The sequence below is a fragment of the Chlorocebus sabaeus genome, chromosome 23 (assembly GCF_047675955.1).
Source record: "Chlorocebus sabaeus isolate Y175 chromosome 23, mChlSab1.0.hap1, whole genome shotgun sequence".
In the NCBI taxonomy this organism is placed as follows: Eukaryota; Metazoa; Chordata; class Mammalia; order Primates; family Cercopithecidae; genus Chlorocebus; species Chlorocebus sabaeus.
The window spans coordinates 71,191,438-71,218,421 of NC_132926.1; the positions used below are offsets into that span (position 1 = coordinate 71,191,438).

Here is a 26,984-nt window from a genome sequence, read left to right on the forward strand (position 1 = left end):
GGAGGGATGGGAGTCTCGAGCTGCCTACTTGTCATTTTTCTGTTGTTACTCTCCTAGTTGCGAAACGCAGGACAAATCACCGCCTCTCTGTATCTATTTCATTCTTAAACAGCACAACTCCAAAACTGTCACAGGGATGTTGTGAGGAGGCTATAGAGATTTTTAAAAACAGTGTGCAGGCCGGGCGCGGTGGCTCACGCCTGTAATCCCAGCACTTTGAGAGGCCGAGGCGGGCGGATCACAAGGTCAGGAGATCGAGACCATGGTGAAACCCCGTCTCTACTAAAAATAGAAAAAATTAGCTGGGCGCAGTGGCGGGCGCCTGTAGTCCCAGCTACTCGGGAGGCTGAGGCAGGAGAATGGCGTGAACCCGGAAGGCGGAGCTTGCAGTGAGATCGCGCCACTGCACTCCAGCCTGGGCGACAGAGCGAGACTCCGTCTCAAAAAAAAAAAAAAAAAAAAAAAAAAAAAAAAAAAAAAAAAAACCCAAAAAAAAAACAGTGCGCAAAAAGTTTAACTTCACATATTTTTGTTGATCTTCATTTCTACCTAAAAAAATATAATTCATCTCTAACCACTAGCCTGAATAGTTCTCTCACATCAGTAGGAGAAAAACATTGGTTTTATTTCAACATTTTATTGAACTTTTCATATTACACAATTTACCCAAAACATTTAAAGTAACAGTAAGACAAACTTAAAAAAAAGAAAAAGTTGTACAGACAAAACATCTCTAGGTGAGGCAATATGTAAATTTAATTGTCAAATCATGATTTTGTTACTCTGCTATACAACTTGGTACCATTATCACTGATACTAAATGACTCAAGAGTAAGACATTACACATTCAGTTTATATGAGAAAAAGAGATTATTTACAACTACTCGAAAGAGAAACAGAAATGCCAACAATGGTATCATTCAAATTCTAGTGCAATGTGAATTGTTACCAACAGATTTTATTTGCTTATATAAATTTTGAAAATAATTCGAACCTGGCTACCTTATTAGAAGCTGACAAAGTAGTCTTTTCTGTTTCAAAAGATCAGTGGACAAACATCCTCCACAACCTCAGTTGATACAACAAATATAAAGCATCATTTTTTTTTCATTTCATGAACAGATATACTAATACTTAGGTAGAAATACTACAGCATTTGTACTCAATAAAGTGAATGCTTTGTGCAGTTTTAACAAAGCTGCTGCTAAAAAGACAGTTGTGAGTAGTCAGGTACATCTGCCAAAGTAAGCAAGTTCTCACCTCTCCAGTTCTGTATGTTTCTGAAAACACCAGCTAAGGTGTCAAATACCCATTTTCAAGTTACTTGTTTCTACTATTTCATATTTATAACATCTCGTGCTGAGATTTTGGAGGCTTTAATAGATAACCTTATTAACCCAGATAATTTTAAGAGCCCATAAAATAAAATTGAGAATGGCATTTCAGGAAGGTCTACACACATGTATTTAGTAAGTTAATTCACAAGTTCACTTTACATAGTAAATTAATATTTACCAGTTTTTAATTGCTTTCAGTATACTTGACTCAAATTAAGAAACCCTACAATGTAAGGCAAGTGTATCACAAGCTCAGTGGCCAAAATCTGGCTTATATAAGAGGACCAATGGGCCTGTGGAATATTTCATAGAATCTTTTTCATAATGCTCTTAGTTCTATTGAATTAAAAAATACCATTTTGAGCTGTTATTATCTTAAGAAGTGTAGCCCATGGATATTTGATTTGGCACCTATGTTAAAGAAAAATAACAATTTTAAAAAGGGAAAGAGTGTATCTTATGGTTATCTCACTCACTCTTTTCAAAATTCAGAGCAACATATTTGGCTAGCTTAAATTTAAGTGCTTGACCGTTCAAAATTTTGTTTCAACTAATTTGGAATGGTAGTAAAAAATTATTCATATTTTACTTCCTATGTTTCAATTTTAATGTAATTTGTATTCCCTTTCTCCAAAAAGGAAAATAAGATTAACCTTACTTGTATGTGGTTCAGTTTATCGGTCTGATAATTATTCCACAATAAAATGAATTAATGTAACTATTTTCAGCTAACTTCCAACAAATATCCTGAAACATTTAATTTTTTGCTAAGTAAAGCATCCTATGGATTTTCATTAGTAAATACTTGATTCTATTCAGATTCTTTTCTAGAAATTTTTCAAACTTGAAATTTTCTGGTTTACTCTTATCTGAAACTATCTTAATTGAAAACAATTTAAATGCTATTGGTTCGACAAAGTAAACCTTAATCTAAAATATTCACCATAAAATATAAAATGTGATCAGTGGTGTTTATTTCCGCCCTCTTGGTGAATTTAAAAATGGAAAATGTAGGTGTTTCAGTAACTACACACACACACAGGAGAGATTTGCTACTTATTACTGTTTTTACACTTTTTGGATATCACTTTTTCGTTCCAACACTACTATTTGCAAAAAGTAACCATTTCTGTGACATTTAGCAAGTACAATTTCAGTTACTATGCATTCTTGGTTGGACAATATCAGTGCAAAGTCACTGTGTTCAGAGAGCTAAATGGTTCGTGATACAACTGTGATTATTCATGTGAAGAAATAAAACTTTAAAATGTCTAACGATACAGCAAACACATGTCATTTTACTATACAAAGTGCTTAACCCACCAAATTACATTTAGGAACAGACAAAATGTTTTTGTTAAACTGATGAATTTTTTTTTGCTTATTATATGTTGAAATGTACTTTTTCCCCACCCATAAAACACAAGGGCATATTTCCTTTAAGGTTTGGATTTTTCTTCAGTATTCATCTAAAGAAGTTTAAATAAAAGGTGATAAGAATAATTGCTTTTCCCTCCGTGTACATCTATTTTGGAAAACAAAATTTAAAGCAAAAACTGAAAGAAAATAAAAACGGAAGGCATTATCTAGTGATGACTATATAGTAGACAAGAGGCACAAATTCCCAGATGAATTTTAATTTTGTTTCCTCTCAGACAAGCCATTCAGACAAAAAGGTAAATGAGGTTCACTTAAGTACACAATTTGTAAATGTGGAAACAGTAGTAAATGTCATGATTTTTTATATTCTCTCTTAAGAGTGGCTCTAAAAACAGTCCGATGATTCACACAAGTAGCAAAGCAAACCAAACTCTATAAATGTATGATAAATTAAGTTGCTAGCACTGAAACACTGGGTTTGGATATGGACAAGGATGTTGTCTCTGACTTGCATCTTTTGGGTACCTTGGCTTTTGATATTTTGATGTTCAAGTAGAAAGTGCATGACTTCGTTTTATGCAATAAGGTGATGTAAGTGTAGAAAACGTGTAGGGATGAAGGAAATTCCAAGTTACATATGTCTACATAAATGGCTTTATAAAATCAATATGTATAGCCATTAAGATAGTTATATAGGGACAATGCAATTTAAAACCTTTTTACTCCTGCTTACAGATTGCCAAATCTAATCATCCCTTAAGTCTTTTTCAATAATGATGTCATTTATTTGCTTAAAGGTAAAAATCTCCCAATTTTATTAAGGACATTAACACACTACACTGTATTAAGGATACTATACCAACATCAATCTAGAAGGTAAAATAAACATTTAATGAATATTTAAGTCAGATGAAATAGATTCAACTCTATAAAGTTTTTAGATTTTGTAATAAAATTTTGCTTCTGCCTAGGATCATGTTTACTTCACCATGAGTACTACACCAACTAGAATTCAATAAGTGTTATTTTTATTGAGTTTTTCAAATTTGGAAGAGTTTTGATCCAAAATATGCACCTATGCCTTAAAAAACAAAGTCAAGATAATCAGCATGGGCTTTTGTACCAATTTTACTTTCCAATCCATTTTCTTCCCCAGTATTTCACTTTTATCCCTCATAACTTTATAGCAAATTATCCAGATTATATCTTCCAGACTACTCAGTGAGGGAACCTAAATCTCAAATGTTATTTTGAAGAAGTGTAGAGTAAATAATTTTGGTAATCTGTAAAACAGCTGCATGCAGTGTGTACTGTATTATAACAGCACCAAACCCTTTATAAAAACCAAACACTCCTTCCTCCTGCCTTATGGTATTGATACAGTCTCTCATTCCCTCATACTGTGTATTAATTGGAAGCACTTCATAGCCAAGGTCTGTATTGTCAATTATTGTGCGTGTTCCTTGAATGTGAAGGCGGTGCAAAACTGTTTCCAATGGGTAAAGTATAACGTCAGAACAAAGACTGGCAGCAAAGTTAGCAATAAGTTCTGGAAAATAAGCATCCAACATACTCTGCACAGGGCTAGTGCTCTCAGCTAGGTGGCTATTGTAAGTCTTTCTCTTTAGAATTAGTAGGACAAATTTCTGAATAACTGAGCTGATGATGTAATGAAGAACTCCATGAAGCACCGTAGGGAAGATCAAGGAAAGAAGCGGAAGAAGTCGTTTGCTGTGAGGCACTCCCATGCCTATCACTCTTCCAATTCCTTCTTTAACACATTCCAAAATGCCAGTATTATCTCGAATTATCTCACTCTGAAATAAAAATGAATAAGTAAAACTTAACATTTGCTTATTTTGCCACAGAAAAAGGACTCTTTCTAGGTTCCTTTTAAATCCTAACATAGTGACTGAAGAGGGAAACATCCATGATTTGCAGACTTTAACTGTTATCTAGGCATCAGTTTTTTTTCAAATAAAATCTCATAAAACTGCTATCAGTGAAGTTCGGAGTTAATCTTATTGGGGTAGGGAGACTAGGGAGATATGTAGGTGGATACATCTCAAGAAACTTCTTAGAACTTGTGGAAAGGCAATAACTATGTAATGCTTAAGGAGACAATATGGTGCTTATAGTTCTTAAACATGTTTAAATCCTGCCTCCATTACTTACTGACTATGCAACTACTGTCAAGTTACTTAACTTCTCCTAAGCAGAGTTTTCCATTCTACAAAAATGGAAATGACCATTATCTACTTTTCATGCACAGGGTTGTTGTGAATATTAAATGAAAAAAGGCTTGGCACTCAGGAGTCACTCAATAAATGTTAGTCTCATTATCACCTGCAATGTCTGCCTTTGTAGAATTTTGGGGATATGAATAAGAAAGTTTGATATGGATTACCGAGGTATAGATAGATAGAAAAGAACTTGCTAAAAGGCACTTTGGCTGTAGCAATGACTGCAGAAAAGTAGCAGATGAAATTTATAAGGTAGCCAGGGGCTATATCATGCCTTATAGACTGCTCTGTAGACTTTGGCTTCTAGTCAGATGGGAAATAACGGGTTGATTTTAAGCAGAAGATGGACATGACATAATTTATATTTTAAAAGAATACTGGCTGTTGTGCAAAGGAGGACAAGATCAGTTGAAAAGCCAGTTCAAAAGTTACTGGAATCATCCAGTAAAAGGATGATGGTGGCTTGGACTAGAAGGTGGCAACAGAAGTAAAGTGGTTCAATTGTGCTTTTGTCCTAAAATCAAAGTCTATGGGAATTACTGGTGAATTGCATTTGGGGTATGCAAGAGAAGGGTCAAGGATAACCCCAAGGTGGTTGTACAGAGGAACTGGGGGGAATAGCATTGCCTTTTATTGAGTTGAAAAACTGCCAGAGTAGCAATCTGGTGAAGATCAAGAGTTCAGAAATGTTAAGTCAATTAACTCCAAATGGAGTTCAAAATAGAAATTACAGGAAAAAGGTACACAATGGACCTACAGATGGTTTTGACGATATCTCAACTTATGTTTTCGAATTTATGACAGGTTTATTGGGATGTAATCCCATTGTAAGTGGAGAAGCATTGTATTATAAATGTGGGTGTCTTTAGTAAATAGATGATATTTAAAACTATGAGACTACAATGAGCTTGCCTAGCCTTCTAATCCATCTTCCTACTTCTGACCCTGACCTCCTTCCCGCTCGTTTATTTTTAATACAACAGTCAAAGAGATCCTAATAAAGATGTAAGTCAGATTATACCACCGTTCTGCTCAAACCTATCAAAGACTTTCCCTCCTTACCAAACAAAAGCCCAGTTATTACAATGATTTACCATGTCCTATATAATCTGGTCCTCTCTTACCACTCAGGCCTCATCTCCTGTATTCTCCCCTTGCTTAGTTAGCACCAACCATAACAGCTTCCTTTCTACTTCTCAAGCATGCAAGATACAACACACATGACACAGTCCCACTTAACAGTTTTTGCACTTGCTTTCCCTCTAAATAAAACTCAACATTTGCTTATTTTGTGCTTAGTTAGCACCAACCATATCGGCATCCTTCCTACTTCTCAAGCATGTATGACACAACACACATGACACAGTCCCATGTAAGGGTGTTTGCACTTGCCTTCCCTTAGAATATTCTCACAAATATCCATGTTGATCTTTACACAAATGTCACCTTCTCAGTGAGGCCTTTACTTATCTTCTTAAAAAAATATTAACTGCCCCCCCTCCCTACCCATTACACATCCTATTTGCCTTCCTTTCTTTATTTTTGCTCTCTTTAGCAGTTAATCACCATGAAATATACCTTATATTTAGTTGTTTATGTCTACTTTCCCCATAAGAATATAAGTGCTATGAGAGCAGAGCAATTTGTTTTTGTTTGCTGTTGTATCCCCAGGGTCTATCACAGTACATGATACAGGCAAGTACTCAATAAATATTTGATAATTTTTTTTTTTTTAAGTTTAGCAGTTAAGGAAGATAATCTAAAAGGTAAAGTGATGTAATTAAAACCTTTATTTAAAACTATAATAAGTCCGAAGTTGATTTTAGGGAATATGAGTCAATATGAATCCTTAATCAGTAAAAGGATATATAAGCATTGCAACTTAAAAACAATCTTGTATGAGTACACAGAATTGACTTTTAAAATGCAGGGACTAGTACAAGGACTTTTTTTTTTTTTTTTTTTTAAAAAGACAGAGTCTCACTCTGTCGCCCAGGCTGGAGTACAGTGGCGTGATTTCGGCTCACTGAAACCTCTGCCTCCCGGGTTCAAGCTATTCTTCCACCTCAGCCTCCCGAATAGCTGGGACAACAGGCGCCTGCCATCACGCCCGGCTAATTTTTGTATTTTTAGTAGAGATGGGATTTCACTTTGTTGGCCAGGCTGGTCTCGAACACCTGACCTCATGATCCACCCACCTAGGCCTCAAGGATTCTTAATGAAGAAATAGATCACTACAAAGTTCATGATGACTGGGTAATTATGAAGGATGAAAGAAATGTAAAAATAAAATCTTTCCTAAAACAAAAACTAAAGTTTTGAGTCTTTAGTGTGAAGATAACAATAGTATCATTAATATATTGCCAGGGAGAAGAGGTTCTAAAGGAAGTTAATTTTTAGAGGGACAGATGAGATTATTTTATAAGTTGAGTCTGAAGATTTAACTCACATAAGATTAGAACTAAAGTGATTCCTGTGAATAAATTAGCTCTTCCAGAATAATGAGTATAGGATAAAAAAACAGAGGGTCAAGGATTGAGCTTTAAGATATAACAGAAGAGATGGCAAAGGGGTTATTGAAAAAAGATGTTCAAGAGAGAGAAATCTCAAGAAAAAAGAGTTATAGAAAAGCAGACAAAAGAAATCAAAAGGCGTTAGCAGGTAGAACTTGAAGTAGGAAACAAGAGGTAAATACTGGGTTAAAAAAAAAACATACACAGAACAAACCCTATCACATAGTGAGCCGGGCACTTACATAAATAACTAATTCAATGTTACACCTCAGTTATTAAAATACTATTCACAATTTATGGATAAGAAAATTATAAAGGTAAGAAATCTGTCTAAAGTCCCAGGTCTAATTTAAGCAGAGAAATGTGATAATGGGTCTGTCTCGAGCTAAAAGTTGTTTTCCCCAATAAATCATTCTGCTTAGTTGTTTTTCCTTAAATAATTACTTTCCTGACATTTTTTCCCTTATCTTTAAAATGAAGCTATCTCATACAAGTGACAACTCTGTAAATTCTATAGCACCATACAAAAATTGTATCATTTATTTAACACAATGCCAAATGCAAGGGGAAGGAGGGAAAGTATTATTTGGGTCGTAAGACATTAACTTCAGTTACCTGAAGTTAGTTCTAACAGAAATAATAATAATAATAATAATAATAATAATAATAATAAAAAATAATAAATCAAAGATGAATGATACAGCCAGAAAAGATACAAGGTAGAGAAGAATAATTAGAAGAGCAAAGGCTGATCCAGTGGGAGTTTCTACAGAGAGGGCACTCACATATACTAGAGAAAAGAATATGCTAGAGGATCTGATGTGGAAATAGAAGACATGTGTAAAAATAGTGGGATTTTGTATACAGGTGAAGTAAAAACTACCTTCATCTTACAGTTTTAAGTGTAGGAAGAAGGGTAAGACATTTAATTAAATGTACTTGAAGCGCCACCATGTGGTTAGGAATAGTAACACAAGCAAACAGAATTTAAAGTGCTAGCAGAAAATTGCTTCAGCTTTGTAGTATTTACCACACCCAATAGTATCAAATGTTACTTAAAGGCATATTTAAAAAGAATCCTGTCAGTAAACTACCTGTGGGGACAACCTGCTTCCTGTTTGGATGATTATCCAACATGTTTATTCTCAGGTAATTTTTAATTTACTGTCCAATGATAAGCCATAACCATCTGAGTTGTATGTAAGGGCCTTAAAAAGTTTATAGATTCTTTGTTTTCAGAGCAAGTTATAGGCTGTGTTCTGAGATGTCTAAATGAAGAGTATAGTTGCCTAGGAAAGGACAAAAGTAATTAAAACTAGCAGTGTGACTTAAGATTGCAATGGAAATACACAGACAAGCAATGTGTGATATAACTGTGATATTTATAAAATAAACATTTTAAGACATAGTCTTAAAATTTTCTGCTGAAATGTTAGATATATATAATATACTGAATAGTCCAAAAACTATTCTTAAATAAAAAGAATGACAGTAAAAAAAAAGCTCACCTGCACTGTTTCAATCAGACTTGCTGAATAAAAAGGCATTGCCACCACATAAGTTAGGCTATAGAAATTAAAACAAATTTATCAGTATACTGAAACAAGATGCTTATATGAATTTTTTTAATATCTGCTTTAATATGCCAACATAATTTATAGTCAAGCTAGAATAGTCTTTTTCACGTTTTCAACTATTAATACCTATAGCCTAAAAATTCTAACTTCAGAAACCTGTAACATAGGATGCTTTATTCAACAGAAATGACAAAATCAAATGACAAAACAAGGACAGCCTGCAATGAAAATAGATTGGACATCTACCTACACATAGCTAATGCAGCCTATAAATTTAAAACTTAAAGTTTAGGATGAGGGATCCATTCCATAGTTTGCCTTTTTAATGATATTTGAGCAAGTAAACTTTTCTGTTACTATCCTCTTATATCAATTCCCAGATTTCCCATCCAGCAGAGTTAGGCCAGTCTTCAATGGTGAGTGAAGTCCCCTTTTATTATTAAAAAAACAACATTATACAGCTTTGCAAAGTTGTTTTCTATCACCAATATTTAGACATAGTAATATTACAACTTTGCAAGCCTGCAAAATATAGTTATTCAAAATAATATCAAGGTGGGACTTACCTAACCCTTATGGGCCAGGTCCTGGCAAGTAGTGGTTTTCAAGGTGAATGGAACATCACTAAGTAATAATGTGCTGGAATGTCCCATTGAGGGAGCCAGCAAGCTGGGGGATTTCCAATTCACAATCTTCAAAAAAAAATTAAAAAGTGAAGAATAAAATTCTAATCTACAAAAATGGTTACCGTTGTAAAATCACTAAGTGCCTTTAGGACTACATTTCAATGTCACTAACGTTTTCTGGGTTTGCTCATCACCATACAAATACATTTGTATCTCTGATTAACAATAAAATAGTTATACTTTCCTTGAAAATCTGGGTTAAATATATTGAAGACCCATGCTAACTTCCTAAGAATACACACACAAAATTAGTCTGTGATTCCAGCCTTTCAAATTAGTAAGATTTATTTTAAAGATAATATATATTTCAAGATTTATTCCTAAACTCTGTTACTTGTCCTTTGAAGTTCTAGTCCCACAAACATTTCATTGCTCTAATTTCCTTCTCTACAGTTATTTAATAAGATTTGTTTCCAGTTCTAATACTATAAAAATTAGTGAAAATGTCCAAAAAAAAAAGCCATTTTTTGATACTTACGATTTCAGTAGAAGGTGTTCTCCTATTTGTTTAGGACTCCATTTATGTAAAACCTCCCTAAAACATAAAAATAAACTTAAATAAAACAAAAGCCATGTTACTTAAAACATCTGGAATTAGAGTAATTTTCAAAACAGTAATCAACTTCTAATTTTTTTTAATCTGTAGGAAAAATATATTCTAATGGTGAACATTTTCTTTTCTGGAACACAGTGTAAACAACTGTGATGGTTTAAGAGAAAAAAAAATACAAGGTGTTTTCGTATGTGCTGATAGAAGGGACTGGCAGAGAAGCAAGAGGCACAACTGATTATGAAAGTAAACATGAGAAAGTGAAGAAAATTAAGATGATAGGTTAAAAGAAAGAGAATAGATATGGAAACAAAGAACAGGATTTTAAAAGGCTTTACAAAGTATGTAAGAATGGGATTTTTTTAAAAAAAAATTAAGTAACTCTAATGCAGGCTGACACATTACATTTATGTAGTACCTAATTTCCGAAGGATCTTTACTTAGTACAATTACATAATTTTGTGACCATTATATTCTATTATCTTTGTGAGCACCTACTAAATGCCATTACTATGCAAAGTGCTTTGCATGAACTATTTCTAATCTTCATAATAACCCTATTTTCTCCATTTCATAGATGAGGAGATAGGATCAGAGGGGATTAATAACTTACCAAACCCAAGTAACCAGTTATTGTGGAACTGTGTTTTAAACCTCTGTACTCTGCCTGTACTGCCTCTCATCTTATTTGATACAAAGAAGAATCTTGTGAGATAAGCAGAGGAGATACTGTCACACTTGTCTTACTGATGAGAAAAATCAGGGTCAAAAAGATCACAGGGAAATGTTCAAAGGAAACAGGCAAAACGCCAGGTCTGGAACCAAGGTCTAGGATTGTGTGCATTCTGTCTGCTAGTTTGGTTACTTTTGGAAAACAAGAAAAGAAAGAACAAAAAAGGAAGAAAGAAAAAAAAAAAAAAGGAAAGAAAGAAGGAAGGGAGGGAGGGAGGGAGGGAGGCAAGCTGAAATGAAATAGAACCGAAGGGGAAAAAAGGGAGTAAGTTCTATCAAGAGAAAAGTCCAAAAAGAGTCAAGATTACAAAGAGTTAAAAAAAAAAAAAGGAAAAAGAAAAAAAAGAAAAATGTAAATAAGAAGAAAAATAAAAAGGCAGCGGAGATAGGAGAAAAATGAAAAGAAAAAGAGAGAGAGAAAAAAAAAAAAACAGAAAGGGAAGTGCAAAATAAAGATAAGACTTGCTACCACCAGTTCCTCTGATAGAATTGGTACTTATTCCATCATGGCTACAACAGGACTCTAGAAAAATGTTTTCTATTTCAAATGACTGAATTTGAAAAACAACAGCATATAAAGGAGTACGTACATCAGAGACTTTCAGACAATAGAACAACTACCCCTGATTTCTAAGACCTTAGAGCACCTTCTGGGCCAAACTCTGATTAAATTACTATTAACATATTTATTTGGCTTGAACAACACAATGTAGCTGAAATCATATTATTCAATGATTAAGTCGAAAAATATAAAAAATAGATTAGGCCTCCCATCTTACGGAAAGTTACTTTATGATTATAAAACAAAATATGTTACATGCTTTGTAAATCATCTTGGCACAGCTAATACTCATGGCCTCAGAAAGTATTACCACAGTTTATGATGACATCAATTTTAAGTATAAAACTGTGGTAAACAGTAAGGACTGGATAGCCTCCCCTTTAAATACAACTGTCAATTCTGAGTTACCTCCCCTTTGATGACTACTGCTAATTATTAAGATCATTAAGATAAAAGAAAAGGAGATTTAAAACCAAATATTTAAAAAATGTTTTTGGAACTCTTCCTTGTATCTGTTCTCTACTACTTTATAAAATGGGTAAAATTTACTGTTACAGCTCTAGAAATTTAAATAAGCATACTTAAAAGCGTCAGTTGAGGGTAAATGTAAAATCTTGTCATTAAACCTTTGTATAATTCATTATCAAATACCAAACATATAAATATATCTAAATGAACTATTTTCAAGCAAAAGATGCCCTCGCTAATATGCAAAAAAAAAAAAAAAATCAATAAAATTTATTCGAGTACCTTGCTTTTCTCAAAAGTCTAGTTTTTCATTTAACAGATCAAAATACATACTCCTATGCATAATCAACACAAAAAGCAATAAAATTCTAAAATAACTCTAATTTAGCAGTCTTTAATTTTCAAATGGTCAAATAGCTATCCTCATTAAAAAAAAAAAAAAACCTAAAAAAACCACTTCTCCCAACCTACCCTAAACCCCTCATCTTCCAGTTACCTCTCTTCATCAATCCTAGTCAGAGCCAACGTTCTAAACTTGCTGTTTCCATGTCCGTACTTTCCCATTCACTTCTGAACCCACTTCAGATTGGTTTTGAACAAAAACAGCTCTTGCCAAAGTCTCCAGTAATCTCCATGTCATTAAATCTGATGGACGTTTTTAAATCTCTACCTTATCTGACATTTCAGCAGCCATCAGAGCCTCGTGTTCTTCTCTCCTTGAAGCACTCTTTGCCCCTGTACTCCACTAGCCCATTCTCTGTTGGTTTTTATCCTGCCTTCTGGTCTCTCCTGACTCCTTTTTAGGATCACCTTTCTTAACCCAGCCACACCTTGTTGGAGTTCCTAAGGTTCAAGCCCTCTTCTTCCACCATAGGGTATCCTTCTTCCCTAGGGACCCTCATATCTAGTGTTAGAACTACAAAATCTCCAAAATTAATTTACCTTCAGTTAAGAATTCATTATATGCCAGCCCCATATCATGTGCCTACTCCATGTGGATATGATAAAAGCACTGAAAATGCACTTGTCCTAAAGTCTAACTTAAAATCTTTCTTTTCTACTTAAACTCTTTCAGTGTTCCCTACTCGGGAACTGTTAATCAGAAAGGAAATCTACTGAATTTGAGGAAGATTTCATTGTTTAAAATAACATGTGTTTAAAATAAGCAAATTCAGAGGGAACTGTTGGAGGAAGACTACAAGATGTTTACAATGGTATAACCACAAATGTGTGATGAGTCAAAACTAAGGTGGAGTTCAACCAAATGGGTTTTGTGAGAGACTGAACCACACAGGTGGCCTTGGTTACAGGAACTCCTACTTCACGTTAACAGTATGAAAAAAGCCACATGTAAATTAAGTAAAGGGTACTGTGGGGCAGAATGACACATGGTTTAACTCACTCCAACTGGGGGAGAGGATTGGGAAGGGTTTGGCAGTAGATAAAGAGATCACACATGATGATCCTGGGTAATAAATAATTTGTTAAAAAGTAATACTACTGAGAAATTATAAATTTGCTGATTTAATGAACACTAGAGATCTGCTGTTTTTCTCTCTGATTTGATCATAAACTTTATAAAAAAACTAAATGTTGGTGTATCTATACTATCTCCCCTGTTCTACCTAGTAATTGTTATGCAATTAAAAAACCCCAGGCTAGGAGACCTCAGAGCTCATCCTCCTTATGTAGTAGCTTCTGTGAACTGCTTTTAATGTTTAGTGACCTTGTTTGCCACAACTCTGCCTTCTTCCCATTAATAGGAAAGGTCAAATCTGCCCAAAGAAGAATAAATAATTTTTTAAAAGATATTCACACTATACTTCAAAAAACAGCTTCATTTGACAACTAATTACACAAGCCCAATACAAGAAGTCATCCTTGATACTGCCTTCTCTCTCATCTACCATTCCTAAAGCATCACCAATTGACCTAAGTATATTTCAAAACTATCCACTTACCTCTATCTCAAAAGATACCACCCTGATCTTAGCCACTATCATTTCTCACCTCTACTATTGTAATAGAATACTAAGATGTCTCCTTTTATTCACTTCAGTCCTCATGCAACCTTTTCATCTACAGTTACAATGACCCTTTGAAAACAAACCTGATGTCACTGACCTTACTGAACCTCTTCAATATTCTTATAATGGCCTGCAGGGCCACACATGTTCTGGCTCCCACCTGCTCAGTACCTTACCCCTGGCCAGAGCTCCAGCCATGTTGAGCCTTCTCTCAGTTACACCTGAATTCTCTATGCTCCCCACTGCAACAGCATTTTTATACAAATTGGTATAAACCTCCTAATTACCACTCTGATCCACCTTAAGTGTCATGTTACTAGGGACACTTTCTAGCCCTTTAATACTTTCATGGAACTATATTCTTTTCTTTCAGAAAACAAATTTCAATTTGCAATTATTCATTAATGGAATTATTGTTCTTAGTGAATGTACTTTTATTAGATTCTGAGCTTCCTGGCAACAGTTACCTTTTGTTTCCTTTCCTCATTGTAAACCGGTTTTTAGCACAGAACCTGGCACATAGTACTCAGGAAATGTTAGCTAAGTAAATGAATGAATTAATGAGTGGGGCTTATCACCAAAATTATCCAAGTAGAACAATGCAATAGAGGTTACTATTTTGTCTTCCTTAGAAAGATTCAAAATGATGAAAATATATTCCCACTCAGTTGACATGTCTGTCTACTAAGAAAGTTAGATGATAAAATTTTATAAAGTCCTACGCCTTCCCATTCCTATTTTTGTCTTCCCTGTAACCTGAAATTAACGTTATTCCTTCATCTCTGCTTTAGAGAGGCAACATTACTTGCCTAAGGTCCCAGAAATAAAAAGTGAAATAGCCAGGACCTGAACCAATAGTGTTCCGGTTGCAAATATAGTCAACCCTCCATACCCATGGGTTCCACATACATGGATTCAGGCAACTGTGGATTTAAAATATTTATTTATAAAAGGGATAGTTGCATCTGTACTGAATGTGTACCGAGTTTTTTTTTTTCTTGTCATTATTCCCTAAACAATACACAACAACAACTATTTACATAGCATTTACATTGTATTTGGTATTATAGGGAATCAAGAAATGATTTAAAGTATACGGGAGGTTGTGCAGAGGTTGTATGCAAATACAATACCATTTTATAAAAGGGACTTCAGCATCTCTGGATTTTAGTATCCACTGGGGGTGCTGGAATCAATCCCCCAGAGATACGAGGAACAATTGCATTGAATTTTTTTCACTCTACCAAATGGAATTTCCTGCATTTTTGTTAATTTTTTATAGAACTGTTAGTTACAGAATTTCAAGAATATTTGACTATAAGTACTAACTTGAGATCTTATCTAGTGATATAAAAGCAATATGGTGAGTAGTTAGCCAAACAAAGAAATACAGATTTTTAAAGAATAAAACAAGAAACTGAGCTACCCAAATGTTGCTGACCTTTCTAATCTTTGTTTTGTTTCAAACCTTTTAGCAAAGCTTTATTTAAGGAACTTCAGGACTATGAGGTCCTTCAAAAGAAATCACATTGGAAAAAAGCTTAATATCATTTTCTCTTGCTTTCATTTCCTTCCCTATAAGGACTAAATCCCAACATTGGGCATATGTGTTACTCTAGTAGCTATGCCTTCAACTATCTCACTTCTTTAACAATCCAAAAAATCCACCCTGCCAGACAATAAATTTGGATTAACAAACCATTCCAAAGCCTTTAATATTATCAATAGGATGATATACAAAAATATAGTGCTGATATAGAAAATCACAGAGTAATGCCAAATAGCACCTTAAAAATTTCTAATTTCCAATATTACCTATTAACATTCCTTTCATATACTCTTTGTAAGATTCCTTTGTTACCCATCATTGTGATTGTCCCAAATGTGTATCATTCCTCTCATGCTTTTCTACTACAACGCCAGTGCTTCATTTTTTCACCAAATAACCCTGTATCCTGCTTCACAGAGAAAAGAGACACCTGAAAGCAAATTTCCCTAATTTCTCTACCGCTCTCTCAAATGTATCTACAATTCTAATTCTCCCATTTTTGGTTTCAAGAACATGATTGTCCTACATCTTATGCTATTTCCAATTTGTTCTGAGGACCTCTCTAATGTCTCTCATTATCTCCCCCAACTACCCCCCAACCCCCACCCAACACACACACGGCACATATGTACGCCTAGGATTCTGTCCTTGGTCCATTTTATTCATTTAATCTACACTTTCTCCTTAGGTGATTTCATCTATCCCAAGTTTCAACTGCTACTTTTATGCCACAATACCCAAAGCTCTGCCTCTGCTTCAATTTTTTTTTTTTTTTACTCTGATCCATGGTTCCAACCAAATATTAGACATGTTCCCCTCCCTCGATGTCTTGCAAGAATCTCCAACTTCATTTATTGAAAGATAAATTCTTTATCTTCTTCCCTACTCCAACTTTTTCTTCTTCTTGAATTCTCCATCTTGGTTAACATTTTCCAATCTAGAAATCTGTCACTACTGACAACTCATTCTCTCCTATCTCCAATTACCAAGCTAACACAATGACCATCAATTATACTTCAGAAATATCTAGCCAGCTCATCCCTTTCTGTTCTGCTCCACAGTTCAGAACCTTCTCAGTCTCGCCTAGATTATTACAATAGATCTCCATAAATCTGTCTATACTATTCCATTTATTTTACACTGCCATTTGAATATATCTTGATCAGAACATCTACATATTAAAAAAAACCATATTCCAACCCCATAGAGAATAAACTTACAAAGGCACAATTGTATTGTAATGTAGCACCTCAGCTTCTTTTCCTCATATTCCATTTCATACATACCCAATATTCCGAGCATAAGACACTTCTTTTTATTATCTAGACTGTCCAACCCCATGACATTGGACATGTTACCTCTTCTTGCTTACACGTGTCTCCTTCACTAAACTGAATACTTGAAGAGCAGGAATTGCTCACATACCCACATTTGTTCCTCAGCTGGCAGTTGCTGGCACATAGCAGTAGAAGCTGAAAGATACATCTCAATAATACTAAGCCAAGGCACATTTTCTTTATCACATACTAATTTAATAAGATATAATTAATTTTATTCTTTTTTTCTTCTTTTAGTTACTTCAGACAAGTTTTCAGATTCAAGACAGTTTTTACTTACTTTTAAAACAATATAATAGGGGAGGGATGGGGACAAGGGTTGAAAACTACCTATTGGGTATGATGTTTACACAATTGGGAATTGTTGGATGAGAGGATCATTAGAAGTCCAAACTTCAGCATCACACAATATACCCATGTAACAAGCCTGCACATGTACCCCCTGAATCTAAAAATGAATCACAACATGAAACTAACACTGAAGAAATGCTAAAAAAGGTACCTTGGCAAAGGCGTAAATTCACTAATTATGCCTTCTGCTCCAAGTGTGACTCCCTGGACAATAAATGTACTTCCCATTCCTTTCCACAGGGCTCTAGGTCCCTAAGATGAACAAAATTCATGGTTATTTCTGTTAATACCTACATCTGAAACAGAAAAGATCTTAATAAAACTTGATATTGTGTAGATATTTTCCAATAAAACATTATTCTAATAGAAATATTAGTAGAGAACTGTAATTAAATTAATTTTATATCATTTTAAAGTTATATTTAGGCCGAGAAGAACATTCCTATTAATTAAAAGCCCTAATGATTAACTAATTTGTCCCTAATATCTATATTAGGATATATTCAACTCCCCACTATTCAACTCCCCACTAGTCCTGTCCTGTGGATGACACAAGGTAACTTGAAACTTACATATCCACAACTTAACCCAATCATACTCACTCATACCACACCAATTCTTTCCTTCTCTGCTGTATTTCCTATTTCCCTAGATAGCAGCTTCATCACCTTTGTGTCCAAATAATATATCTAGAAAACATTTTTCTCTCACTGTTCCTATCTAATCAGTCCCCAGGTTCTACAAATTCTATTCCCTTAGTATCTTACAAATCCATGCTCTTCTCCATACTTAACAGTATCACTTTATATCAATTTGACTACAAGTTTCACTGTCTCTGGTTTTGCCCCTTTGCATAATACTATCAGTAATACCCCTATTATTTATCTATGTTATTAATAGATATACATGATAGAATTAAAAAGAAGCAATAGGGTATCAGTTGAAAGTCTGTCTCCTTTTCATCCCAGTCCTCAGCAGCAGTTTCACAATTTATCCTCGAGATAATCCATGCATATACAAGTATATCTCTGTGTGTATGTTATAGAAATATGTTTGTTTTGTTTATTTTTAACAGGTGGTATTATCTTGAAACATAAAAAATATCCTGGAGATCATTCCACATTAGTATACACAGAGCTACCCTCTTATTTTTAAAAGTTACAAGGTGTTTCACCATAATATACCAAAATTATTTCACTGGTACCCTAGTGATGGACATTTAATCATTTCCAGTCTATTATATGCAATGTCATAGGACATCCTTGTATATATATTTTTGCATATATATGTGCACATCTATGTGGGACAAGTTCCTAGAAGTGAAATTAGTAAGTCAAAGAACACATACATTTTAAATTTTGATAGATATTGCCAAACAATCCAAAGCTCTTCAAGATACTTTGGTCATGGCTAAAACACCTTCAACAGTACTCTTGTAGCTTTTACCATCTAGTGTGCAGTTCTTAGAAGGTGCTTTAGAATCTGGATCCTGCTGACTTCTCTGGCTACTTTTTCATCTTTCTGTTACTCTTCAACCCCCACTTCAAGCTCCCATTGTACTCTATTAAATTCATTCTCAAACATTATGATCTCTCTTTGTCTTCGGCCTTCACACATCTACTTTAAAAACCTTTTCTCTATCTTCATCATGAAAAGTTAGCCTTCTCAACAAGAAGCACACAATTCGGGCCTTCCTTTTCCCGAAGTTTTTCCCAGGCATACACTGAGCCCAAGCCCAGTTTTGATAAAATACTTCTCTTTTGTATTCTGACAGCATTCTGTACTTCTAATATTGCCTTTATCTTACTGCAGCACAATCTTCTGTTTAAGATCTTGTCTCCATGAATAAATATGAGCCTCTTGATAGCAGAGACATCATCTTAACACAGCTCTTTGTGGTTTTGCTAAATTAATTAATTTGTACTTTTGCTAAATTAAATTTTGAAAGATTCAAAAACATATTGTTGTGCTACTTTAGTTTTACTACAACAGTTAAGATGTTTTATTGACCAAATTGAAAGTAATTATTATTGCTTTAATGATTACTAAGCCCAAATGACACTTATATAAACCTTTAATAGAATCCATAGACAAAATTCTTACCTGAGTTTTGTTGAAACTGTACATAATATTGATGACTGTAAATGGAGTGAGGTGGTAATGCTGGGCATGGTAATTAACCTGTAAAAAAGATATTTCATGATTTTTTTCTGTTAATGTTTTGTCAAGAAATAACAGAGCCATGAAAGATATATGGTAGAATTGCAGTATAAACAAAAGTTAATTCCAAAGTCAACATAAATTACACACGAGCAAAATTACTCTTAAAAGTGCTTTAAATAACCTATTAAAAGTACAGTATGTACGGTTATATAAATACAATCTGAAGACCAATGCATAATACAGTACTGTAGACTATATAATAAAGAGGGTCTTATTTGATATTTGTATTGCCTTAAAGAATTGAATTACATCTCCCAACTCATGTTCATTTTAGGCAAGCATTTTTCAAACTATACGTGGTAACTGACTGGTATATGAAATCAATTGGGGGAGTGTCAAAACAATATTTATTATGTGAAATAATAAACTATTAGAATGTATTACATTCTAATGGTATTATTTCATAAAACATTTAAAAATAATGTATTTGTTACTTATATATAATGTGTCCATTGGATCTCCATGTTAATATTACTACAACGTAAATATATATCGGAAATACACTTTTCTGTGGCACACACAGTCAATGCTATTTTAATGGTATTTCTGTATACACACTTTTCAGTGCTAAGCATGAACAGATTAATTTATAATGATTTATACTGTTTTGAACTCTAACAGCAAACAAATATAGGAAGCATTACTTTACAAAGAAAGTGGGTTATAACAGGCCGGGCACGGTGGCTCACGCCTGTAACCCCAGCACTTTGGGAGGCTGAGGCAGGCGGATCATGGGGTCAGGAGATCGAGACCATTCTGGCTAACACGGTGAAACCCCGTCTCTCCTAAAAAAAATAGAAAAAATTAGCTGGGCGTGGTAGCGGGCACCTGTAGTTCCAGCTACTTGGCAGGCTGAGGCAGGAGAATGGCGTGAACCCGGGAGGCGGAGGTGGCAGTGAGCTGAGATCGCGCCACTGCACTCCAACCTGGGCAACAAAGTGAGACTCTGTCTCAAACAAACAAACAAACAAAAAGTGGGTTATAACAGAGTTTGCAAGTGGGGTCCACTGACTCCTGAGAGTCCCATTACCCTTTCAGTGGCTTGACAAGTTCAAAATTATTTTCCTAATGATTACTAAGATATCATTTGCTTTTTTCACTGTCTTGATATTTTCACTAATGGTACAAAAGCAATGGTAGGTAAAACTCCCAGCTCATTAGCACAAATTGAGGCAGCACCATCAAACTGTATTTTCGTACTTACAGTATTTTTCACCTCATTTACCCATAGGGAGAAAAAAGCAACCTTCATATAGGGATATCCTTGATGATGAAGTAACAAAATGTTAATTTTATGAATCCTTGACCTTTGAGTACACATCCTCTTTCTAATTAACATCTTGTGTGTTACATAAGGAAGTAAGATTGCTGTCATGAGGAAAGCACTTGTATGATAGAATTGCAAGCTGAACTAGCCACTTTTTTCACGGAACATCATTTTTACTTAGAAAAACTCATTGACAGACTATACCTATTCACCCTTAGGACAGACATATTTTAAAAAATAAACAAAGTGAGATTGTTGATTAAAACAAAAATAACTAACAGTATTTATTGTCAATGATAAGTTTGAATTTTCAAGTAAAACTCAGAATTTTGGAAAATCTATATCCATCGTCAAGAGCCGACAATACTTAAAGACTTTTCTAGTGAGATCAGTAGTATTTTTAATGAAGATGATTTTTTGATATTTTATAATCAAATGTCTTAACATCAGGAAGATCTATATAACTCATTTGGTCAATATTTTTCAAATAACTTACGCACAATTATACAGAATCATGCATAAGTAAAAATATTCAAGATGCAGTATAATTAAATGGATTTTTTAATGTAACAAAGTGTAAAAAGTTCGCTAAAATGATTTCTGATTTCACACTGCAAATAACCTTTAAGAAACTACCACACAGTGAGTTTTGGTGCAATTGCAAAGAATACCCACAATTATCTCAAAAGAATATAATATACTCCTCTCCTGCTTTCAACTACACATGTGTACAAGACTAAACTTCCTTGCTTCTTTCAAAAACCACGTGATGCAACAGATTGACTGCAGAAGCATATGAGAGAAACTGGCTCTCTCCTATTATGTCAGGTGTTAAAGATATTTGCAAAAATGCAAAATACTTTCATAAAAATATATTATCTTACTAATAGATGTATTATTTTAATGAATTATATAGATACATTGAAATTTTCCCAAATTTAATTTCTGAAATGGTAAATATCAACAGATATGACCAAAATAAACCAAAGTTATTTAGGATCCTCAATACTTTTTTAAGACTTTAAAGAGGTTTTGAGACCAAAAAGTTCGGAACATTTCACATGAAGTAACAATTACCTGGTTTCATGTCATTTATGTAAGTTCTGCCCTTCATATTAGGGTCAGAAGTATTGCTTCAAAAGATCAAAGAAATGACATTTACCTGACATTGGCGGCGTAGAACAATGCAAGGATGTGCCAACACATTTTCTGTAAAGAGACTATATAAAAATAATTTATATATATGTATGTCTACATAGAGACAAATTAAATTTACAACATGTATCTTTCTGAAATTATTCTTGCCTGAAGAATCATGCATTACTTTGTTTTCCATTCTTAAAAAAATTAAACAGATCTTTAAAAATGTCTAGAAATGTCTGCAAATGATTCTACCCATAATAAAATTCAATATGAAATGAATGAAAACCAGATCTGCATACTAGTAAATAAGGGAAACAATACATAATACATAATAGTAATGTCTGTAGTGTAAGATGAAACTAGATCTCTGTTTGTTTAATGTGGGAAATGACACATCAGTTAAATGGCATTTAATGCTGCAAATTATCTCGTTCAGAAAATATCCTATGAACAACATTCCTATCAGCAGAGCCATTTGATCTTCATGAACCCCATTCTAAAAATGTTGGTTTTGATGCACTTCAACTATAAGGTTTAAGTATAAATTTAAGTATAAATCTTAAATTATAAGATTCTTAATGACCATGTTAATTGACTAACATTTATGTATCAAATTTCTGATTTGAGAATGTGCCCCACAAAACAATTACAGCTGTGGGTTTCAGGTCTCAGAGTGACATATAAATACATGTACACACATATTTATATGTAATAATAGTCTATCAAATGAATCAAAGTTTTAAGTATAAATATTGAAGCAAAAAACAACTCCAGCAGAATGGAAAACACAGATTTTATTTATATTGACATTAACACCCTCGGGTTCAATAATGCAAATCAGGTATTTTTCTTGGTTAAAATGTTTAAAATGATAGTGATCATTATGGCATGAAATGTAAGCTTTGTGCAATTCCAATATTTTTGAAAATGCTTTTCACTAAGGATCACAATAATCAAGACTAAAGGCTTTTCTTAAAATGATCGTTAGATATTAAAAAAAAAAAAAAGTAATGCTATCACCAAACGCTGATTATGAACACAATCTAGATGCTATGCGGCTAAATATCTTATAAGCATTAGAATATTTAGAGAGAAGCCTCCATGCACAATTACTTTTTTGATGGGAGAGAGACAGATTACATTTCATTTTATTCTTTGGATAGACCCATGAAAAGAATGAAAACCAGATCTGCAAACAGGTAAGTAAGGGAAACAATACATAATATTAATATCTACAGTATAAAATTAAACTAGATCTCTATATGTTTGATGTGGGAAATGCCATGTCAATTACATGGCATCATTAAATGCCATGTAATTTTTATTTCTTTCAGAAAATGTCCTGTGAACAAAGTTCCTGTCAGCAGAGTCATTTGATCTTCATGAACCCCATTCTAAATTACTTTTTTTGATGGGAGAGAGATAAGATTACACTTCATTTTATTCTTTGGACAGACCCATGAAAACAATTACAATACTCATTACAAAATTACTTTGTGTTTATAAAATTGGATGACTAGTCTATCCTTACTGGAAAAACTATCAAATTATATGTTTTAAATAATGATCATGTTTTTTTTTCTGCAAAATATTATTCAAAATTTAAGCTGCTGCTTCAAAGAAACAACCTAAAGGAAGCAATAACAATCATTTAATATTATAAATTAAAGAAAAACTCTAAATTAAATAAATAAAAGCTTTAAATGTCTTTAGATAAAACATTACCTTGCAAGTCCAATACCAAATCCAGCAAATCTATTCAGCTGTTCTAAAGTAAAAAAAAAAAAAAAAAAGAAATAAAAAAATAAGATTACTGATAACCAATATTTTAGTCTAAAAACAATTTTTAAAAATTTATTTTATTAACCTGCTGTTCATTTAAACCTCAAAGTCAAATTCTGATGGGGCCAGGGAAATAATTTAAATGAATGAAGGACTCTGCTGGGGTTTGTGGCAAATTGCAAGGTGTACAGCCTTTAAAGCACAATTACTCTTTAACTCCAATTCATTGTTGCCACATGAGAGTGTGGGCCCAGGGTTTTGAAGCTGTAATTTTTTCAAAAAAAGATATTCTCATTTTATAGAAAAGCTTCCAATTTTGAAGTCCTGGACAACTATTTCAGAAACTGTTAAAACACTGTCTGGGCCTAATGAAACAAATATGCAGACAGAACCTAAGGGCTAGCAGTTTTCAGCTTCTGATTCCAATCAAATAAAAAATTTTCTATGATTGGCCGCAGCTGATATTTTACCTACGCCTTTACCTCCTATGCTGTAAAAACTAGTTATTCACTGTTACTGATGGAGAGCACTTTATTAAACCAATAACTGCAAGTAAAGCACCTCTAAATTATTAATTTGAAAGGGTACTTAGGGATAACCAAAATCGGTAAATACAGTTCTCTTCTTCCCCATCTCTTCAAGTTTTAAATAGTTTGAGGCTAGCTGTTTAATTAATCAGAGTAGGTACCGGATATGTATATGCTACTACAGATGGTATGTCTGTTGTGTTACTGGAAAAGTTAACAGCTGGAAACATTCCCATGCATATGTCAGAAGAGAAAAGCCTTTCTTCTTGACTAAACTCAAAGTCATAGTGGTGAACTGTTACAACCCCAGGGAACTAGACATTAAATTCTAACTATAATACAATATTCACAAATTACAATTCTTTCTTCTCTTTCAAATGAAGCAATTGCCCTCACTATTCCCCTTCAATCAGAACAAGGCCACCTAAGCATGTTCCTGGGAAACTACGCGGTTCACCCTAGAAAAATGTACAAGCTAAATAGAAAGCTTCTTTTACCTACCTAAGGCACTTTTACCTTAGATTTTACCCTTTTGTTTTGTTTTGAGACGGAGTCTCGCTCTGTCGCCCAGGCTGGAATGCAGTGGTGGGATCTCAGCTCACTGCAAGCTCCGCCTCCTGGGTTCAGGCCATTCTCCTGCCGCAGCCTCCCGAGTAGCTGGGACTACAGACGCCCGCCACCACATCTGGCTAATTTATGGTTTCACCACGTTAGCCAGGATGGTCTTGATCTCCTGACCTCGGGATCCGCCCTCCTCGGCCTCCCAAAGTGCTGGGATTACAGGTGTGAGCCACCGCGCCCAACCTTACTCTTTTTATATGTATAGATCATCCCCAAACAGTAACAGAAAATGCTACTAACATTTTCTGGAAGGTGTTAGGAAGATTTACTCTTGTTTACTGTGTAAATCTCTTTGGTGTCTAAGTTTGTTGCAAAATTAACATTCACACACTTGTTACGGCTGCAAAATTAACCCCTGGTTGTGTCAAGGAACTCTTCCTCATTGTAACCATCAAAGCATAACTTATGAAAAGATAAAAACATAAACTTTACTGCCTAAGAAGATAACTGTGTAGCAACGGCATATGCATTTTTGAATTATTTGATTTATAACTTGTAAAACCTTTCCAGTATTCTTCTGGACTAGTACTGGGACTAGTACGACACAACGGGAAAAAAGCAAAAAAAAAAAAAAAAACAGCGAAGAGTCAAAAAGTTAATTGTATGACAATTAGCTAGGTAAGTCATCTATCCTTCTTCACATCCTCATTCACTCATTAGGCATTCGTTAAAGTCTATTCTTCCTAGTTGAATAAATATTATTTTATTTCCAAGTCAAAGTCGAGGAAATGAGAATAAAGCCGATACCTACAATAAATTTAATATTAAATAATACCATTAAAATTATTCTAACAATTGCAGGAGAATAGAAAGAGGTAGCTATTATTCTTTATGAATAAAAAAGGATGTTGAAAATATGTACATTATGCAGTGTTGCAGCTTTTCTGATATCCCATAGAGAATAATTATGTCATGATTCCAAAGTCCTATCTTGAAATTGTATCGGTGTTTCTAACTTTTATATGTAGTTTTTAGGTCAGAAGAAAGAAAGCAGAAGGGAAAATTATAGGAAGGAAACTTTCTAGACTGGGGATCTGAAAAGCAGATAAAACTCCTGTGTTTAAAAAGGAAAAGGAAGGAAACTTTTTTTTTTTTTTTTTTTTTTTAGCCTATGTATCCCATACTGGATTCTTCTACACATCTTAAAGATGAGAAAACTGAGGGCTCACAGAGGTTAAGTTGTTCAGATTACGAGTGGCACAATCAAGTCTGAACCCAAATTTGCTTATGCTGAAAGGCTTCTCTCTTCAGAACACAAAACTACGAGTAAACACATTCATTCATTAATTAAATCGAGAAAATACAGCTGCCAAAGTTAATCAGGTAACAGTAAATAATCCAAACTCCTTTTTAACTCTGGCCATCAGGTGGGACACCAAAACCTCTAAAAATTCCTACTATGTACCCCATAGCTAAGGCAGATGTCTTTTTTGGAATTGATCCAGGAGAATTCGTTTGCGTGAGGAAGAGGGAGAAGGCCGGCTTCAGGGGCAGAGGACGAAGGAGGGCAAAGGGTGTGGCGCGCGATAGGATGAGAAGGAGCAGGAGGCGGGACCCTCTGCGCCGCTTCCGGGGTCTGCAGGCCTCAAGCCACCGCCCCACTAACCCACCATCCCTGCGTCGGTCCCCATGCTTCTCACCACTGCTCTGCCCCTGCACACCGCCGCCGCCGCCAGTGGAAAAGGGTTCTTCCGGGGGGCCTTCGTACGGGGTGGAGGTGGTGGGCACGCCGTAGGGGGGGCTCTTCTCGCCCCAGTGCAGGTTGCGGCTGCCGGGGATGTCTGGGGGAGTCGTCACCCAGTGGCCCAGGTCAGCCCCGGTGCTGAAGGACCTTGCAGGGAAAGCGCCGCCAAAGCCCTGCTCGTCCCGGGCACCGCCCCGGTAGCCCAAGCCATCAAATCCGTCCGGGCGCCGCGGATGCATTGCAGCAGGGGCAGGATGACGCGAGCCCGCCCGGAGCCCACCACCACCCGGGCCACCGCGACCTAAGACCACACAGCTTCCCCTAGGCAGCCGCCGCGTCTGGGGGATATTCTGACAACCGGAAGTCACGTTAGAAACCCGGAAGTCTTGGGAGCACGTGATTATAGCCTCTTCCGGCAACCATTA

General features: G+C 34.8%; 1 protein-coding gene across 1 annotated transcript; it reads right to left on the reverse strand.

Moving 5' to 3' along the window:
- Window positions 1-617: 617 nt before the first annotated feature.
- SLC25A46 (solute carrier family 25 member 46) lies at window positions 618-26,930 on the reverse strand. Its single transcript, XM_008014114.3, has 8 exons — window positions 26,516-26,930; window positions 23,671-23,713; window positions 21,965-22,022; window positions 19,416-19,493; window positions 17,464-17,564; window positions 10,215-10,271; window positions 8,982-9,039; window positions 618-4,534 (listed from the first exon to the last, which is right to left on the reverse strand). The coding sequence occupies exons 1-8, from the start codon at window positions 26,796-26,798 to the stop codon at window positions 3,956-3,958; spliced, it is 1,257 nt and encodes a 418-aa protein (XP_008012305.1). The 5' UTR covers window positions 26,799-26,930; the 3' UTR covers window positions 618-3,955.
- Window positions 26,931-26,984: the final 54 nt, after the last annotated feature.